The 19,934-nt window shown below is 41.2% G+C and overlaps 1 protein-coding gene across 1 annotated transcript; it reads right to left on the bottom strand.

Annotated features, from left to right (window-relative positions):
• Positions 1 to 4,825: 4,825 nt before the first annotated feature.
• On the bottom strand, positions 4,826 to 6,491 carry foxi1 (forkhead box i1). Its single transcript, XM_076998585.1, has 2 exons — positions 5,870 to 6,491; positions 4,826 to 5,503 (listed from the first exon to the last, which is right to left on the bottom strand). Exons 1-2 carry the CDS (start codon positions 6,489 to 6,491, stop codon positions 4,959 to 4,961), a joined length of 1,167 nt encoding a protein of 388 aa, XP_076854700.1. The 3' UTR covers positions 4,826 to 4,958.
• Positions 6,492 to 19,934: the final 13,443 nt, after the last annotated feature.

Here is a 19,934-nt window from a genome sequence, read left to right as displayed (position 1 = left end):
ATCCACAATGTGGGAACAAAGGCTTGTCCTTGCAGGGATTGTCATAATACATTTGTGAGCTCGTCAGATCCGGGATATGTTACACTCTTGTGGGGATTGCCTTTCTAGACCTAAAGATGTGCAGACAAGCTCAAACTGAGGATTTAACACCTACTGCTCTAGTCATGTGTTAATGTCAGGAGATTCAGTGGCATCTTACGTGTCCCTGGTTGTGACTCAAATCCAGAGCCCCCGTTTGCTACATTATTTCATGCCAGTGTTCTTCAGAACAGAAACAGTGAACCCCCGCAAATCAGGAGGCTGAGCGTGCTGACGTGAAGACCTTTCACTATGGCGACTCCGTAACACAGTGCGGGAGCGATCACCTGTTTGAATGTCACAAGCACAAGCTTCACTCCCCAAAGCACAAAGATGAAACTGACTGTTCAAATGAGGCTTTTGATGTGAATAAATAATTGTATTACCCAGCATCCATAAACAGGAAGAACCTGTACTGTAATTCCACTGTACTTGTACAATGACATTAATATTTGTTATTTGTTAATATTTGTGTCAATAATTTGCAACTTCCAGAATAAACAACAAACAATGCCATTCAGAAAGTTCACAAAAATCTGCACTGGATAAAATCTTTATGAATCCTGTCATTCTTCCTCTCAGATTAGTTTGAACAGCTGAGCGTGTCCAGAGTTGGAATAGTGGTTGTATAAAACCCTCCATATGGTAGTGTCCTCACTCCCTGGACCCCATGCAATCATCAGCACAAAGATTACTGCAGGCTCCACAGGTCCACAATGGAGGCAGATGAAACCGAACCAGGTCATGCCAATAGATAGGCATTCTCTTCAGCTATCAGATGTACACCATCTTTTTGCAGAGGCACGAGGAGATGCCAGTTCACTGGTGCATACGGTCTTGGGGGGTTGTTGGGGGTACCAGTGAGCTGTCATCATTCTTTACTCCCAAATATTTCACTTCCTCAGGAGATCTGTCAGTGATATGAGACTGTTGCCCATAATTCTGGCTGACTGGAGCAAGCAGATGTGAATCAGTGCCTCCGATATCATATTATCACAGGGCAGACAGCTTAGAGGACATGCCAGGGTCAGCTTTCAAATCAACCAGCCACTCTGTGCACAAAAGCAGTTATAAGGGAAGGTCATACTAACCCCACCCAGACATAGAATTTTATGTGATATACAGACCACAATCATACAGACTGCATGCCTACCAACCCATCATTGTTAGAAATTATCAATTGCAATCAAACCAGACTGGTTGAATCATTATCACATAGCAATAACTCATCCAGTTGTTTTACTTGTGGTCAGTTATAACATGCACAGGTATTATGAATGTCTTTCAGCATATTACTGTCTTGGCATTATACAAAACCACTGTGTGAATAGAACTTGAGGTGGTGACAGCACCATTATTAATTAGGTAAAATTCATGTCAACTTTGTTAAATAAAATATTCAGTCTGTAGGCTGAATTCACATGTTCTTACAGTATGTCAGAGTCTTCACTTATATGGTTGCAGCACTGAAATTAAACTCTGACTGCATTGGGATGTACCTTGTTAAGGTGTCCGAGCTCTATCAGGCAATAACATCTACTAGGGCTAACGGCTGTGGCTGTAACTCTATCTGTCGTGCAATTGGCCAGACTGTCACTCACTCAATGACTGCCCCGCCTCTGGCGCTTCTGAAACAGGCTTCACTTACCACTTCAGTGTCTAGCAGAACTGAGCCTTCCACATTACCCACAGTACTCTGTCTCTGCTTCAACACTCTGAGGGGCTGGTTATACTGTATGCATCATACGAGACCCGATATATGTATTGTTCTTCTTCTTCTTCTTCTTCTTCTTCTTATTATTATTATTATTAACCCTCTGTAAAGTCTATATAAAGACCTTACTGGTCTTAAAGAATGCAGTGTTTTTGCAAATGTATCAAAACATCCGTGTGTTTTAGGGTCAGGATCAGGTAGCAGGGGTCAAACGAGAGTGATATCTCCTTTTCCTGCTGTGGGAAATGGGATTAGTTTAGTTTAGAATAAGCCTGCACTAAACCCAGGCTTTTAAGCCAGAGACACTCAGGAGTTATGGTGGTTCTGCTGGGTTACTGAGCTTGAAGCCCTTCATTATGGTCTTAGTTCACAGGAATGAACTACCCTTTCTGAACCTCCAGGGCAGGAGAACAGAGGTTGAGCCTTAGCCCAGAGGCAGCCTTCATGCAGCAGGCATGAGGGAGGAGAGAGGGGGCCCAGGGCTGCAAAGGGCCAAGACCTTCGGGGGCCATTCAGCCTAGAATGGTTTGAATAACACAGGGGCTCATGTCTACAGTGTGCAGTGGAGTGTGGAGGACAGGGGCCACACCATTAGCCCATCTCTGCCGTCTGCACGGGATCTCACCAGAGAATTTACACCTCATGCATTCCTCTGATAAGAATCCACTATACACCGAGCTGAATTGATTTCACTTTAAAAGTTAAATGTTCAATGAAATCCTGACCTCAAGCACAAGTTTTATTTGACTCACTTTAAAAATACAAGACAAACATGTAATTAACGTTTTAAATGATACAATAGACATTGAAGTCAGCATAATAAACCTGAATGCTTAAAAGGGTTAAATCATGTAATTCATTAGACTAAAATGTCAAATTCAATTATTTTCCTTCATCCAGAAGTTTACTTTTAGTTAAAGAAATACACAGAACAACATAGAAAAATAATGTACCGGTTTCCCACGAAGGCTAAGTAACGAAGGCTGGGGCACGAGTTCAGAGTCACATATGTGCATATTGACAGCGCTCCTAAATGTGTTCACATTACTACTCTACAGTTTCGGTCGATCTAGATGTAAATAGCTCACACTTTGTACAAATTACAATGTAATATGCAAACGAACTGATACTAAGCCACATCAATGCGCCGTAGATTGTCTTTTAAAGACTTTTATCGTAGTTATTAATTCATTTATCCTTACTTACACCCATTCTAAGTAGGCTACTCTGAAATTCTAAGATTTTGTCTTTTGACTCTCACTCCAATAAAAGAAGTATTGCGTGTAATCTAACTTAATATTTTATATATATTTTTTATTAGCGTGTAGTCTATACATCTCAATGATTTGAAGTTGACCCATATAAGAAGTCGCCAGTATGTAGTATATGATGGCAATTTCGTGTTGCTTTTTGAAATGTAAACATAAAAATTAATTTGACTTAACGTGTTAAGTGATCTCTGTCTAAATTTATTGTTGTACAGTGAGACAAATCAACTTTTTTATAAAGACTACAGGAGGAAAATGCGTTCTGATTGATGTCATTTGTTTCTAAATTCGAGGTCACCTGTTTTCATTGGCGCGCAGTGGAGAACCTCATGGGTCGCAGAGCCCTGTCCGAGTTAAAGCCCCCGAAGAGATGAAGAGATGAAGAGCTGAAGAGATGAAGAGCTGCCATCTCCAGGCTCGCAATACCAGAGCGCCTCCAAAACCGACACTTTTCTCACATGAAACGTCTGTAAATAAACGGAAACAGCTGCGCACTAAAATCGACCCGAAGAACGCCAGATGATGTGTATTAAAAAGTCAAAATTTCATACAGCGTTAAATAAGCTGATATAAGTAAGTGTCCAGGCGAAAAGCTGAACTCTTGAACTCGCTGGATAGGCCTATAATGTCGCGCTGACCTGTTGAAACCAGCAGTATTCAAAGTGACAAGCGGAACATGCACGAGTCTCGCCTACTGTTTTCAAGCTGTAGTGAAGGGACGAATTAATTGAACCCAAAAATGGAGCCAATCACAAAACATCAGAACGGAAATATGGGATCATAGAGTAATAAAAAAGTGTTTAGACAACCACGCAACGTAAACGTCTCCATTAAACAGGGTCTTAAAATGAACCACGCGAACCTGGGCAATAGGGCAGGGAAGAGTTCAATGGATCAGGTTGACAGCGAAGTGCAAATAGGGGAAGGCGCAGCGGGGATAAATCGCAACGCTCGATTAATCGTGAAGCTCTTACAAATGATCGTCAACTCAGGGGTGGGTTTCCCGAAACGTTCGTAGCGCTAAGTACTTCGTAACCTCGTATGAAACGTAAGAGGTTAAGAAGTACTTAGCGCTAAGAACGTTTCGGGAAACTCACCCCAGGTCTGTTGTGCATGTTATGTAGCTATAATGTGACAGCACTCTTGGATGGTATGCTGAGATGTCATATAACAAACTATATTTTAATAAATAAATAGGGAAAAAAGCTTTGAACTAAATATGTGGTTTCGAATGTATTTCATATATGTGAACAATACGTTGGTCGTATGTATGATGCGTTTTAAAAATATTTATTCATTGCGCCTCATTCCAAAACGAGAAAGCTATTTGGTTTCACAGTGTCTGAAGATAAAGCGCCCATTTTAAGCCTGATTAATCTTGATCGGTGCTATTCTTTACGCCTCTTGCAATGTGACAAGCGAGCAATAAGGGGGGAGTTCATTGGGATTTAAGTTTCATATTTAGGCACTCATATAGGCCTACATGTTATACACTGAAATACGGACACTGTTGCCATTTTTCTGATTGTTTAACGGTTTATTTTGACAAATAACAAATGAATTAAATAAAAAAGATATTGCCATAGATATACAATAACGAAACAAAATGCAAAAAAAACAAAACAGATAACTTTGACAACGAATATGCAATTTGCTACTGCTCCGTTGTTTCGAATGAAAATAAGTTCGCACGTGCAACAGGTATGCTGCATAACTGCTCAAAACAGGCAAAAGATTCATTTGAAAAAAAAATGTGCATCTATGACCGTGCAACTGGTCACTATTGCGATAACGTGACAGAACCAGTCTTTCAAAAATGCACGTAATAAACAAAACTTTAAAAAACATGCCACGTGCGCTCACGGAGCGCATGATATTGTTTTGATTCTGATTACAGTCTAAACTTCTGTTCCTTCACGAGTGTATATTAAATTGTTCACACTGAAGTGATTCGAGACTGAACTGCCGAACACACTTCCATTTTGACCAGATGTGTAGTAGTTCAGTCTGTCATGGCTGAGATGACCAGCATCACTCATGGGCGCAACTGGATTGGGGGAATACGACCCATGTCCAGACACGTTGTCTCGGCTTTGAATTAAATCCCCCAACAGTCCTGCACTGACGTCCCGGCCTCTGTTCCCAACCACTACGGAGTTCATATTACTGACAAAGTTGTTGAAACACGGGCTATGTTCCGCTGACGGCGGTGAGGAGGACTTGGGTTCGCTCGCGCTGGGGGAGTGCAGGAGGTTTTGTGGGGACGCGCTCGTGATGCTGGCGGTGTCGGCCAGGTTCAGCGTGGTCGCATCCTCCGACTTAACGGACACAACATTGGTGTTCCCATTACTGATGTCAGCCCTTCGCTTTCTCTTCCTCCTGAAATTTCCATTATCAAACATTTTCTCACAATTTGGGTCGAGGGTCCAATAATTCCCTTTACCTGTAAAATAAAGGGAATTTTATTAAATAATAATAATAATAATAATAATAATAATAATAACAAAAAAACAACAGGCATAATTTTTATTTATTTATGTTCTTAAACACATTTTAGAACTTTATATCTAAAGGATTCATTCGAATAAAATAATAATGATGATAAGCAATGTGTGTAATTCGAATATTACCTCCAAATTATAGCCTACATGATTCTATATGCTAGTGAGAGAGAGCGAGAGAGTTAGGGGAGATAAAGACTTGACACAAAGTTGTGTGAACAGAGAGAGAGACACACAAAGATAGAAAAAGTCTCGTGTTTGACACAAAGCTGGGTAGACGGGGATTCAATGAATCTGAAATTGCTTACCAGGGTCATCCTCATCCCGTGCAACTTTCTTAAAGCAGTCGTTGAGTGATAAGTTGTGTCTTATAGAATTCTGCCAACCTGCTTTGCTCTTCTTATAAAACGGAAAGTTCTCAGCCACGTACTGGTAAATCTGACTGAGAGTGAGTTTCTTGTCTTGAGCATTCTGAATTGCCATCGCAATCAAGGCCGAGTACGAATACGGAGGTCTGACCATTTTGAATAGTTCCTGCTGGCTGGAGATGGTGAGCCAACCCAGATCGGCTCCTCCGAAACCAGTAGGAGGTGGCAGGAACTGACGCTGGTTGCCACCGTATCCCGACTGGACGTAAGATGCCCCGTTTGCGCCGGGGAGATAAGGCGATGAGTTAATACTGGGTCCATTCAGCCAGAGGTAAGGGTTGGTACCGGGCGACCCATACTCGCCCAGCCCGTAGCTCGGGGTGTGCACTGGTGGCCTCTGTGGGTGGTGGTGGAGGTTTTGTTGGTGGTACACGCCGAAGTTATCACAGTACACGGCCATGTCCAGTATGTCCTGCGCGGTATGGTTGGGTAGAGGACTTGGTTGCTGATTCGACGGCTGCTGCCCAAATGCGTTCATAATCCGTTCACCTTCTAGAAACATGAAGCGTGTGGTGTCCGAGCCGGGATAGCGTAGTTTCACTGGAATACTGAAGTAGCTGTCTGGGGAGTGGCATTTAAGTACTTCGCCGTAAGGGTAATGAATGAACCCTTAGATGACAGCACCTCCCTCTATCACACCTCCTTCAAATGGTCTTAATCGAATATGCATCAATTTTGGCGTCGAGATCCTTCAAGTGATAAGCCTAAAGGAGTGACACTTTCAGAATTTCCTTTTATACAGGTGCAAATTTTAAAAGAAGAAACACAAAAAGTAAGAAAGAAGAGTGTTATCCATCTATTTTTCCCTTTAACTGAAACCAATTTGAATTCATAGTGTGCAGAACAGCTTGATTTGAATAATTGCCTATTAGTTATTTTTTTCAGGATTCCTCACTAGACTCAAAAAGTAAATACATTTTTGATCATGTATTTGTTTCACAGAAAAATATTTTAAAAATTTAGTGAAGCACAACGACATTTTCTGTGAAACGGAGTTTCAGGCAGAGCAAATCACTTCTGAATTTATAAGAGGATGAACCAGTTTATATAAATCGGATGTTTAAATTACAACATTAATTCCACTGGCTTCTAAAATTTCAAGTCAGTTATTTCTCTTTGGGTTTCCTAATTGCATACCGTAGCAACAACTGGTAATGCAAATAAATATGTGACTAATGCATAATCCATATGTATTAAAGCACATTGCCTGTGAAAATGACATATCCTTAATTCTGATGGTCAAAGGTGTTCAACAAAGTGATCAGCTATCCTTCTCCTGGTTTCTCCAAAATAAAACTGATTACGTCTTGCAGGTAATAAAGAAGACAGTACTGAAACAGCACATGATCTACAATCTTGAAACTTTAGAAACCCAATAGCATGGATGCTATGATTTTAACATGTACTAAAAAAAAACAATTACTATTAGCCTAATGTTTTGTTTAAGTAATTATTCTATCAAAGATCTTGACTTTTAGCAATTCTGTTTTTGTCAAAAACAATGTTGAGACTGACAGTCTACATTTTGGGACAGCTTAATTTGATATCCTTGAAGCTTTCAAATACCCTTTAGCGCACGCACACACACACACACACACACACACACACACACACACACACACACACACACACACACACACACACACACACACACAGTGTGTATATATAACAGGCAACAGTTAGTACATAACAGTTAGTATATACGTTAGTATGTAACAGTGTATAACAGTTCGTACATAACAGTTCGTTTTTGCACTGTAGTTCAGTTTATGTTAGGTTACTTCTTAAATCTGAGCTTCTTTAGGACGAAATCACAGTTCTGTTATTTGGGTTTGTCAGTCGAAACAGCTTCCTTTGACATTACTGCCCCCTTCTGGTAATGAACAAAAATTAACAAAAGCGTATTGTAAATTTAGCACTCTACCAATGTACCAAATATGGATTAAAGGCTACTACTCAATTATATTATACAAATAATCTAACAAAGAGAAATTCTTTAAAAAGTGAGACTCTTTCTTCCATACTATCACTAAACCTGTAAACATTAGGCTCAAAGAGTAAGTTATCAGAGCAGTGTGAACCCAACAACAAACATGAAAGCAGATCTTACATTTTTGGGCCATGACCAAAAGGGTTTCAAATATTTCACATCTGAAAACACAGCGTAGTGTCCAACCAGGCAACGTGTCTTCTCTGAAGGCTGCATGGCTCACAACATCTCTGAAACCATAAAACAGCAGAAACTGTTCCAGGATTACTCTGGGGAAAATGTGTTGGCATCTATGAAGAAATGTATTTTAAATTGTTCCATATATAATTGTAGAGTAAACAATTTACATAACACATAAAATGTAATGTTAAGCATCTGTTTGGTGGATTTTTGTAATGAGAGATGAACATAGTGCATCCATCCCTAAGGAAAAGTTGTCCAACACAACACCACCGGGTCAGTATTGTGAGCATGTCTTATATTAGGGAAAGCTACCAAACCAGAAGAGTGCATATGTGAAGCTCTGGTAGTCAGTGTTCTTACCTCAGGGTATACGGTGAAAGTGTAGTGACCAGTACAGATGATCAGTGTAGTGATCAGTGTATTTACAAGGAGTTCAGTTTATTTCCTCTCATTTTAACAGGGCACAGAAGGGGAAAAATGAATATACAGGAGAAATAATAATAACGATAATAATATGATAACAACAACATAAATAATAATAATTGACATAGATCTCAGTGACAATGACATTTTCAGGTTATGTCAGGTGACAGGTGACTGATGCAAAATACCCCGAGCTGGGCAATTTAGAGAGAGGTATGACGATTTAAAGAGCGTTTCACCCCTGGATTAGAAGTGCTCCTCTCCAGCGTAGCTTTTGCTAAAGTGAAGAGACGCGGTTTTCACTTATAATAATTTGTAAGTGGTCAGTAGATATAAGAGGAGACTGAATGACACAAAGTGTGAAAATGCTTGTCTAAGGCAGAGTGGTAGCCTACAGGATGATGGATGACGGACGGAGAGACATTAGACACTAGATAGTAGCGTACAACGAAGACAAGAATTTAACAAGAATTATTAAGGGCATAAGATAAAGTACAAACAGCAACAGTCTATCAGACAGTGATTCTAAAAAGCTTAAAAACCACTTAGTAAAGTAATACGTTTGCCTTTGCGTTTCCTTAAAAAGGATGTTCGGCTATATATAACCTGCCTTGTGATAATAGAGAATTCACAGGTTATTCAAATTAGTGTTAACGTTACTCAAATACACTGTCTCCCTCTAGTGGAGACAGACGAACCTAAACGTGTGGTTATTACCGATGTACCTCACACTGGCTTGCTTCTATGTTGAGGCCCTACGTTGACCTTATCAGCAGGGTCGGTCTCCCTCAAACACACAACTAAACAAAATACATGCAAATGTACTACAGAAAGTAGTGATTTATGTAAAAGCATTGCCTATAGTTTTTAATTTATAACCAACAAATGTGTGGGAGTGTAAGATTTAGGGCTAGATTTGAGATGTTTCTTTATAAACTGTGTTAACATTCATTCAGTTAGGGTAAATTGTATAGGAGGGGATGTGTATTGTTAGGCCGTCTCTGAATCCTGATAATATGGTTCCAGTGATCTGATGTTCCAGGGGGACCCTTGTGAGAGAACACGGAGAGAGGGGGAAAAACAAACAACAGGAAGTGTGTTAGCAATGCTAGTGCCAAAATAATTACTCATAAGCCACCTACTGTATTCTCTCCTCCAAACCAGAGACTTGAGCTACCTGCAGTGATTTAGACAGTAACAAATAGGGTTACACTAGTATCACACATCAGACCATAAATACAATATATTACACTGATTTGGAAAGCTATCAGCAATGTCATCAGTGTCTGGTTTTACAGGTAAAACATTTAGTAGGTGGCAGACTGCCTCTTAATTCCTTTTATGGCTGAATTATTTATGTAGGGCTGGCCACCCCTTTCTGTGAAAATTAATCACTTATTTTTCTGTTATTTGTTGTATTCGATTCACTCTGCTCCAGGAAAGGATCTTATGAAACGGGTGAGGTTTTGATATGCAGGAGTGATTTCTGTTAATAATTGATTCTAACTCCATTCTGGGCCAATCGCCTTCATTATTCAAATGTTTTGCATCGCTGGTGTTCAAATCTCCTAGTCCATTGTGTTTATCACACTGAAAAGGACAATTGCATTCATAGCTTGTTTGAAATCATTTCTTTCTTTACAATTTCTTATTCGTGTTTTATTTTATATAATTTATATTAAATATATAATTTATAGAAACTCTTAAGCTGTTACGGAACAGCTCCGGACCCTTCCCTGTGGGCGTGTCATGATGTCGTCTGCGTGCAGTTATGTCCATGTTTGTACTTCCGTGGGTGTGGGTTGTTTGTGAGCGTGTTCGTTTGTTACACCTGTGCCTTGTCTCGAGGTCACGTGGGTCTGTGTAATTCACCTATTTAATGTGCGTTCGCGCAGTGTCGTGTGCTCGTCTTTGTCTAAAGCTACGTGTCAGCGTGAGTGTGTTAAATGTGCTGCTTGCGCTCCGCACAGAGCTTATTCGTGTGGTCTCATTAAATGTTCAGTGTTCACCGTAATCGTCTTGGTGCCTGCTTCCCACACCCAAGCGTTACATAAGCCATGGTGAACCCTTTGAGATTTATTTAAATGAACCTGTAAGCATTTGTGCATCTTTATCTTGGTCATGCATACAAGTCCTCTGAATTTCAACATCTTCACTCTGTGAAACTCTTCTAATGCACTAGTGAAGTCCCCTAAGGGAAGAATATACCTCCTTGTTTATTAAAGAACTGTTACTGCAAACTCTTATCAGCCGTGAATGGCTCTGTACGTGCGGTAGGTCACAGTGACTTAATGAAGTGTAGTTTCAGAAGAAGGGAAGGCAGACTTGTCATTGTTATTGAGACTCAAAACCTTATTTTTTGTTTTTGTCTCAGCTTCTGTCATTCTTTTTCCATTGTCCTTTCCTTCATTTTTTACCTTCCTTGTCTTTTTCTCTCTATCATTTTTTTCCATTATGTCTGTAATTTGTTCTCTTTCTTCCTGTCCATTCATCACTCCCCCTTCCTCCCTCATGTAATAATAAATATCTATATTTTTTCCCCATTTCCTTGCCAGTCTCCTGTTAGCTCAGATATGAGAAACATCTATGTTGAATTAGATACTGGAGCAGGAACCACAGACTACATTGTACATGATGTGGGTGTGTGAATCGGGCTCACCCGGCTGGCAGATGGGGGCAGCATGACTCTAAGCTGGTCTGATCTACTCATCACACACTCCATTCATGCACCACTGAGTGCACATACTGCTGGGGGAATCACATTCTATTGCAACCAGGCCACACATCACAACCCACGACTCATAACTCATGAAAGAGTTCACTTACACAGTTATGTCCAGTTGACCCTTGGTCTCTGTCTTCTCTTCTTGTCTTTGGTGGATCTGAGCAGGTTGTGAAGTGAAAGGTCTCCATCACTGACCATCACTGAACTTCAAGGTTCCTCTGCATTATATCTGTGCTCCAATGATGGATGGCAATAGAAATGGCTTAGGAATGATGGCCAGGTTCATCCTTAACTAATAGTTTCCTCCAAGGCCGTAGTAATGGGAAAGTGACACACAGATAGCTTTCAGCAGATACAATGCTGTCTACTTACCACAGCAGCAAGAACGGACTTAGCTGCACTATGACAAAATGGCTGTGAGTTCTGACAGTGTTCACACAGCTCAGTGTTTGGAGAGGCTCATCTTTTATCATCATTTGCAATTAACAGAAAATGAACAGAGCAGTCATGCTACAATCGCCTGAGAAAGTTTATTACGCTACTGGAATATGTGCTTGTAATTTTCAAATCTCATAATGTTCCCCTAATGCTCACAGTCCACTCTGCAATGTCGAGCCCTTAATGAGAACCTCTCACATGAACCAAGACTCTGAGGCAGCACCTCTGTAGCCACACACCACCTCCAAGCTGAATGCTCCTATTTGCAACTAAATGAGTGCAATCTCTCCTGCATTTCTCTCTCTCTCTCTCTCTCTCTCTCTCTCTCTCTCTCTCTCACACACACACACACATACACACACTTTATGCCACACTCTGTCCCTTCACTCTCTGTCATAGACAAACACGGTTCCTCTCTGAGGTCTTTCAGTAAACTTTTCATCTGTTGATGAATACTGTGAAAGGCTGTGTGTGTTTTAATTAGGCTGTCTAATGAACACTTTAAACCAAACAGGAGTCATTTAGAGTCTGTGAGTGGCTGTGCTTTTGAGCTTTTTTGTTTTTTAAGAAAGCTCCTGACGTTGGGAGTTTGGTAAGGGTGAGAATCACTTAGCCATGTCGGCCAGTGGCAGTGTGCAGCATACCCATTTCCTGTGACTGAGGTGCGTCTCCTAGCAACATACCTCTGTTGTCTAATTGCAAGAGTAGAACTTGGAGTTCCTAACGACCCTGGGCACCGAGAAGTCCTTTATTCACCTGACTGAGATAAAAAAAAAAAAATAGAAAAAGGCAAGCATCAGCTAAAGCATCAGAGGTGGTGAGTGATGAATGCATAAACATGATCTAGAGACCATTGAGGAATCCCCCCGGTCATTTATACTTACACTGCAGGAAGACAGGAAGCTCCTCATCATAATCTGTTGACAAAATTCAGTGTAGAAGTTCTAATCAATGCTTTGACTGATATTGATTGCATAGATCTCAACGTTGTAGAGGTGCTAATATATACATTAGCTGAATGAAGCTAAAGATTCAGTAATACAAAACAACATGGTTTCCCTCCCAGTAGAATAAACCCAGCAGTATGTGTGCAAACACATCAATCAATAACATTACCATAACTCTCTCCAAAATGGAGACAACATTCCTTTATCATTTCTGTGGCCACCTGCGATACAAAATGATTAGTAAGTACTTTCCTACCGCTGCTGTGTATTATGTGGAGAAATAACCAGATGTCTTCCATATTTATGTCCTGACAGGGGCGTCATTTAATGGAGTTAGATGCAGGTGGGCAGGTTTGACCTTTGCCCCTCTGCATCACGGCAGACGCATGGCGGCCATATCAGGTACAAGCATGTTGCTTATGCATCACTCAGATGAACCGCACAAACAAGACGTCTACCGCAAAACCACACTGCACAGAGCAGAGGCTCAGGGTGGTGGGAGAGATGGGTAGAGTAGGGGTAGAGTAGGGGTAGAGTAGGGGTAATGCAGGGGTAGAGTAGGAGTAGTGTAGGGGTAGAGTAGGGGTAATGCAGGGGTAGAGTAGGGGTAGTGTAGGGGTAGTGTAGGGGTAGAGTAGGGGACATGTAGGGGCAGTGTAGAGGAAGTGTAGGGGTAGAGTAGGGGAAGTGTAGGGGTAGTGTAGGGGTAGAGTAGGGGAAGTGTAGGGGTAGAGTAGGGGTAGTGTAGGGGTAATGTAGGGGTAGTTTAGGGAAAGTGTAGGGGTAGAGTAGGGGTAGTGTAGGGGAAGTGTAGGGGTAATGTAGGGGTAGTTTAGGGAAAGTGTAGGGGTAGAGTAGGGGTAGTGTAGGGGTAGAGTAGGGGTAGTGTAGGGTAATTGTAGTGGTAATGTAGGGGTAGTTTAGGGAAAGTGTAGGGGTAGAGCCCTGTCTCTCACTATCTCCGCTGGTGCTGTAATCCAGCTGCATCTGCTAGCGCTCTACACAAAGACGCTGGCTGACGTTCTGACATATGGAAATCCAAGCCAACCATCAGTGATGTGTTAATTACAGTGAAATATGAAGAACAGTGAAATATGAAGAATCACAAAAGGCACGGTCCAAAAGAAAACCTGAATCATACGCATTTGAGAAATAAGTAACCAAACAGGTAGGCAGGTAATGGCACAATGTTAAGTGGCTGGACTTCTAGCCCCAGTTGTCTTGAGATTCTTGAGACTCTAATTTGTTTTCAGAACAGTCTCAGACACTGATGGATTGTAATCATTCACGCCTTGAACTGAGGGTTGTGGTATATTGATAAATCAGGCAAATAGGCAGCGAGAGACCCAGCACAGCAAACATTCCAGAACCTTCTATAAAGGTTGGGTAATTCCCTTTGCAATCATAATTTAGTTACAGTAGTTCATAGCTAAAATGCTTTGTCAATGCTTTTCATCCAACTTCACTGTTGTTTTGTATCTGTGGTTCCACTGTGGAATTGAGTTTAGTGTAATCAGATCCAGAAATTCTTGACAAACAGAATTACAACCTATATTACATCTAGCTCTCGGATATTTTCCAAACAACTATTATTGTGTGTGTGTGTGTCGCTAAACATGAGGGCAGCTACAGGAATCTGTATCTGGGGGCAAGAACCTGCAAGCACTGTTCTCAAATTTGTGGTCGCCAGAATCAAAAGAGAGATGAGGATTCTAGACCTACAGAGTTCACCCCACACAGAGAATGTGTGGGACTCCGGATTATGTTCATCTGCAGATTTCATTCTTCCATGGAGTCATCTCCATCAGGTTGAAGTGGACGCCGGCATTTGGGGGGTGTGCTGAATGCTCTCCTCTTGTGAAGCACTCTGAACAGCTGTGACATGATAAGAGGGATGAGTGTTATGAATGCTTCCACTTTCCCATCCAAGTTTCCCAAAAGCATATTTGTGTTAACTGACAAAATGATTACAACGTCACTTATGCTCCTACTTCACTCTTATAATCCAAGCACAGTGGGATCAGAGCACATATGCAGCATGAGGGGAGAATGTTGGAACGTCTCAGTCTGAATCTGTGTGTGTGTGTGTGTGTGTGTGTGTGTGTGTGTGTGTGTGTTTGTGCAATTGCATTGAAAGTCCTGGGAATAAAAAGCTTCTCCACATAATCTACATTCACTGCGTCTCAAAGTTCTTTCGTACGATGATGGTTGCCAAGGTAACCACTCACAGGAACTAATTCAGCAGTGCAGCGAGTTATGAGATTCTCCATCAAAATAAACCAGGGAAGTCATCAGCTATCAAGTTTTTAGTAGTTGTCCCTAGAACCAGCGATACTGGAATGCGCCCACTCATAGTACTGCTCCACAATGACACGTCCAGCTTAGGGCTGGAGTTGGGAAACAAGGAGTTACATATTCTCCCCAAAATATACGTAAATCATCTACAAATCCATTACAAATGTCAGTCACACTGCTGGACTCTAGCGCCTCCTTGTGACCAGTATGGTGTCTGCAGGCTGTAGTACTTTACGCTCAGTAATACATATAAACTTACAGGATGTGTGATGTGTGACAAACAATGTTGACAATTGAAATGATTTGTTGAGGAGGCCCCTCCACTAAAAAGCTACATCCACATGTTTTAGAGAACAAAAGAGAATATTACATGTTTTTGCAACACTCACATTTACAAAAACAAATGTCATCAATACAGTTGCTGAAAAAGACAATGAAATAAAAGTTTGCATTCATTAGAACTATTTAATGTATTTTCATACATTTCATGTATTTGCTAATGTGTATATTGTGGCGGCCATCCTAGAGAGATGCATTAAACAAATTAAAAACCAAAAAATTACATCACTCAGTTTACATTGTTGGCCACGCCCCCTACTTAAAACATCATCACAACACTGGGCTTGTCAACACTAGTGTATGTAGGCCATTAGATATCATGCAGCAGACAGCCTTGATTGGAAAGTTTCACATGAACAATCAGAGTCTAATTAATTATTCATTCATATATTCTCATTTATTTGCATAGCAGAGGGAATGTTAGCAATGCTACACAGACCAGCACTCATGTTTAATTCCAGAGTGAGCAGAGATTTTGAACGAGCATGTAGATTAATGAGATTAATGCTAATTATGTGTGTGTGGAAAAGAAAAGATGAGATCATCACAGTTTTTAAATTAACCTTTACAACAAAGCTTTACTGGAACAGTAAATTCAAAATTTTTTAGAAGCATCTTCCTGTCATTCTCCATCGGTACTACAGCTGACTGATTCTTCAAGCGCTAAATAAGTGATTCATGGTGGTGTCTGGTCTTTCTCCTTCTTTCTAGTAAGCATTTTAATGTCTGTAGAATTTGCTTGATGCAACATATTTTGCAAAACAACACTGATTATTAAACTATTTCTGAGCTACTATTCCTGAACACTAGAATTATCCCAATATCATTCTATCAGCAGTATTCTGCTTGACCTTTCGGCTGCCTTTGACACAGTCAATCATGAGATCCTTCTGTCCATCCTCTCAGGCCTTGGTATCACTGGCAATGCATGGACATGGTTTGCATCCTACCTGGAGGGTCGTTCCTACCAAGTAACATGGGGAGGATCAACATCCACGCCATGCAAACTCTCCACCGGTATTCCACAAGGCTCAGTACTGGGTCCACTTCTTTTTTCCCTTTATACCCGCTCTCTGGGTGAGTCAATATCTGCACATGGCTTCTCTTATCACTGTTATGCGGATGACACCCAGCTCTTCTTTTCCTTCCCACCCTCTGACACACAGGTTTCAGCTCGAATCTCTGCATGTCTGAAAGACATTGCCTCTTGGATGGCAGCTCACCACCTAAAGCTTAACCCAAGCAAGACGGAGATGCTGTACATCCCTGCAAGAGCCAGTCCTCATCGTGATCTTTCTATCTCATTCGAGAACACCGTGATCACTCCATCCATGGAAGCGCGTAGCCTTGGTGTAGTTGTCGACAATCAGCTCTCCTTCACGGCCCACGTTGCTAACACAACACGATCATGCAGATTCGCCCTTCACAACATTCGGAGGATTCGGCCATTTCTCTCTAGGGAGGCCACTCAGGTCCTTGTCCAGTCCCTTGTTATCTCAAGACTGGACTACTGCAACTCCCTACTGGCTGGTCTTCCTATGCATGCCATCAAACCCCTGCAACTGATCCAGAACGCTGCAGCTCGGTTGGTCTTCAACCTTCCCAAGTTCAGCCATGTCACTCCCTTGCTGTCCTCCCTCCACTGGCTTCCGGTAGCTGCCCGCATCAAATATAAAACCCTGGTGCTGGCCTACAAAGCAAAGGATGGTCCAGCTCCTCCTTACTTGATGGCCATGGTAAAACCCAGATGCATACCTAGAGCCCTCCGCGCCTCAAGTATGTCTCGTCTTGACCCTCCATCATCCAGGACACATGGGAGACAAGCATCCAGACTTTTCTCTGTCCTGGCTCCAAGGTGGTGGAATGAACTTCCCTTGTGTGTCCGAACATCGGAGTCACTTGCTGTCTTCAGACGCCGACTGAAGACCCACCTCTTTCAAGTGCACTTTGCATAATTATGCTTTGTCTATTGTACTTTATCGTCTCTTTCCTCAGGTATTGTGCATAATTGGGTTATAGGAATTGTTTACTGTCTTTTTCCTCAGGGGATGTGTATATTCAGGTATAATTGTTAGGTATCATTTGACTTTCGTCTAGTGGTTTTTCCAGCTTAGAGTACCTTGTGTTCAGGACTATCTATTCTACCTTGGAGATTCCAAGCAACTACATAGCACTTTTGTAAGTCGCTCTGGATAAGAGCGTCTGCTAAATGCCATAAATGTAAATGTAAAATATCACATTTCATTGTTGGAATTTTTATCCTTTTGAAAATGAAACTCTGACCCATGTCTGTCTGTTGCTGGAGTTCATTCAGTGAGAATGAAGAATCCCAGTCACTCCTACAGATGCTAGCAGCTATATATTGTTGTTAAGGGGTATCAATTGGCATTAAAAAAAAGATTATTAAAAAAAGTTAAATAGCATCATAATTTCAGTATTTGTTTGGAGTGTTTACCATCATGATCCAGTTAAGATACCATGTTGCATCATATTTAGGACTGTGTACTGTGTAGGGTGTACTGTGTTGGGAGTACTGTGTACTGTGCAGTGAGTACTGTGTGGTGTTCAGTGAGTAGTATGTACTGTGTACTGTGCAATGTGAAGTGAGTACTGTGTAGTGTGTAATGAGTACTGTATAGTGTGTACTGTGTAGTGTGTACTGTGTAGTGAACTGGCTAGTTATACCTTCAAACATGGCTGTGACTGATTACTACCACTGGAGAGAGCAGCAGCCATTACCTGTGGTTTCTCATTTACTGTAATGTCCACCTAGACTCCTGCTACAAGAGAAAAACAAAAGATTAACAAGAAATTTCTTAATCTACAAACTTGATTCCAAAAACGTTGGGACACTAAACAAATTGTGAATAAAAACTGAATGCAATTATGTGGAGGTGCCAAAATTAACATTTTATTCAGAACATAACACAAATCACAGATCAAAAGTTTAAACTGAGAGAATGCATCATTCTAAGGCCATTTTTACCACTGTGTGGCATCCCCTTTCCTTCTTACAACACTCAACAGACGTCTGGGGACAGAGGAGTCCAGTTTCTCATGCTTAGAAATAGGAATGCTCTCCCATTCATGTCTAATACAGGCCTCTAACTGTTCAATCGTCTTGGGCCTTCTTTGTCACACCTTCCACTTTATGATGCACCACATTTTCTCTATAGGTGAAAGATTTGGACTGCAGGCTGGCCATTTCAGTACCCATATCCTTCTCCTACATAGAAATGATGTTGTGATTGCTACAGAATGTGGTCTGGCATTATCTTGTTGAAAAATGCAGGGTCTTCCCTGAAAGAGATGATGTCTAGATGGGAGCATACAGTATATTGTTCTAGAACCTGAACATAGTTCTCTGCATTAATGGTGCCTTTCCAGACATGAACGCTTCCCATGCCTCAATCACTCATGCAACCCCATACCATCAGTGATGCAGGCTTCTGAACCGAGTGTTGATAACAACTTGGGTTATCCTTGTCCTCTCTGGTCCGGATGACATGGCGTCTCAGTGTTCCATAAAGAACTTCATATCGTGACTCATCTAATTACAGAATAGTCTTCCATTCCATACTCAATTCTAAATGACCCCTGGCCCAGTGCAAACGTCTGAGCTTGTGGAGCTTGCTTAGAAATGCCTTCTTCTTTGCACTGTAGAGTTTCAGCTGGCAACGGCGGATGGCACGGTGGATTGTGTTCACCTATGATGCTTTCTGGAAGTATTTCTGAGCCCATTCTGTTATTTCCTTGACAGTGACATTCCTGTTTGAGGTGCAGTGACGTTTAAGGGCCCGGAGATCACAAGCATCCAGTAGTGTTTAACGGCCTTGACCCTTAAGCACAGCAATTGTTCCAGATTCTCTGAATCTTTTGATGATGTTATGTATGGTTGATGATGATAACTTAAAAAGTCTTTGCTATTTTACGCTGGGTAACACCATTCTGGTATTGCTGCACTATCTTTCTGTGCAACAATGGTGGAACTGGTGATCCTCTTATCATCTTGGCTTCAGAGAGACACTGACACTCTGAGAAACTCTTTTTATACCCAATCATGTTGTCAATTGACCTAGTGTTAATTGGTCTTCCGGCTCTTTGTTATATGCTCAATTTTCTTTTTCCAGCCACTTATTGCTACTTGTCCCAACTTTTTTGGGATTTGTTGACACTGTGAACTTTTGAATCAACATATTTTTCCTTTAAAATGTTACATTTACTCAGATTAAACTTTTGATCCATCATCTATGTTCTATTACGAATGAAATATTGATATTTACCATCTCCACATCATTGCATTCAGTTTTTATTCACAATTTGTTTAGTGTCCCAACTTTTTGGATGTTAGCATGTCATGCCCTTAAAACATATGTAATACATTTGTGCTAAGTGAGTGACAGAGAGAAGAGAGGAAGAGAGAGAGAGAGAGAGAGAGGAAGAGAGAGAGAGAGAGAGAAAGAGAGAGAGCGAGAGAGAGATGGATATGTGACTCCTGATTAGATATGGGGATAAGAGGGAATTATTTACTGCGTGTGTAAATGTGATTTATGTCTGCTGCAGTGGTAGCTCTAGGCATCGGTGAGGATGTTCTGCAAAATCACA

Source organism: Brachyhypopomus gauderio, chromosome 3 (genome assembly GCF_052324685.1).
Source record: "Brachyhypopomus gauderio isolate BG-103 chromosome 3, BGAUD_0.2, whole genome shotgun sequence".
Lineage (NCBI taxonomy): Eukaryota > Metazoa > Chordata > Actinopteri > Gymnotiformes > Hypopomidae > Brachyhypopomus > Brachyhypopomus gauderio.
The sequence above is the reverse complement of the archived record's forward strand: the minus strand, read 5'-3'. Positions and strand labels throughout refer to the sequence as shown.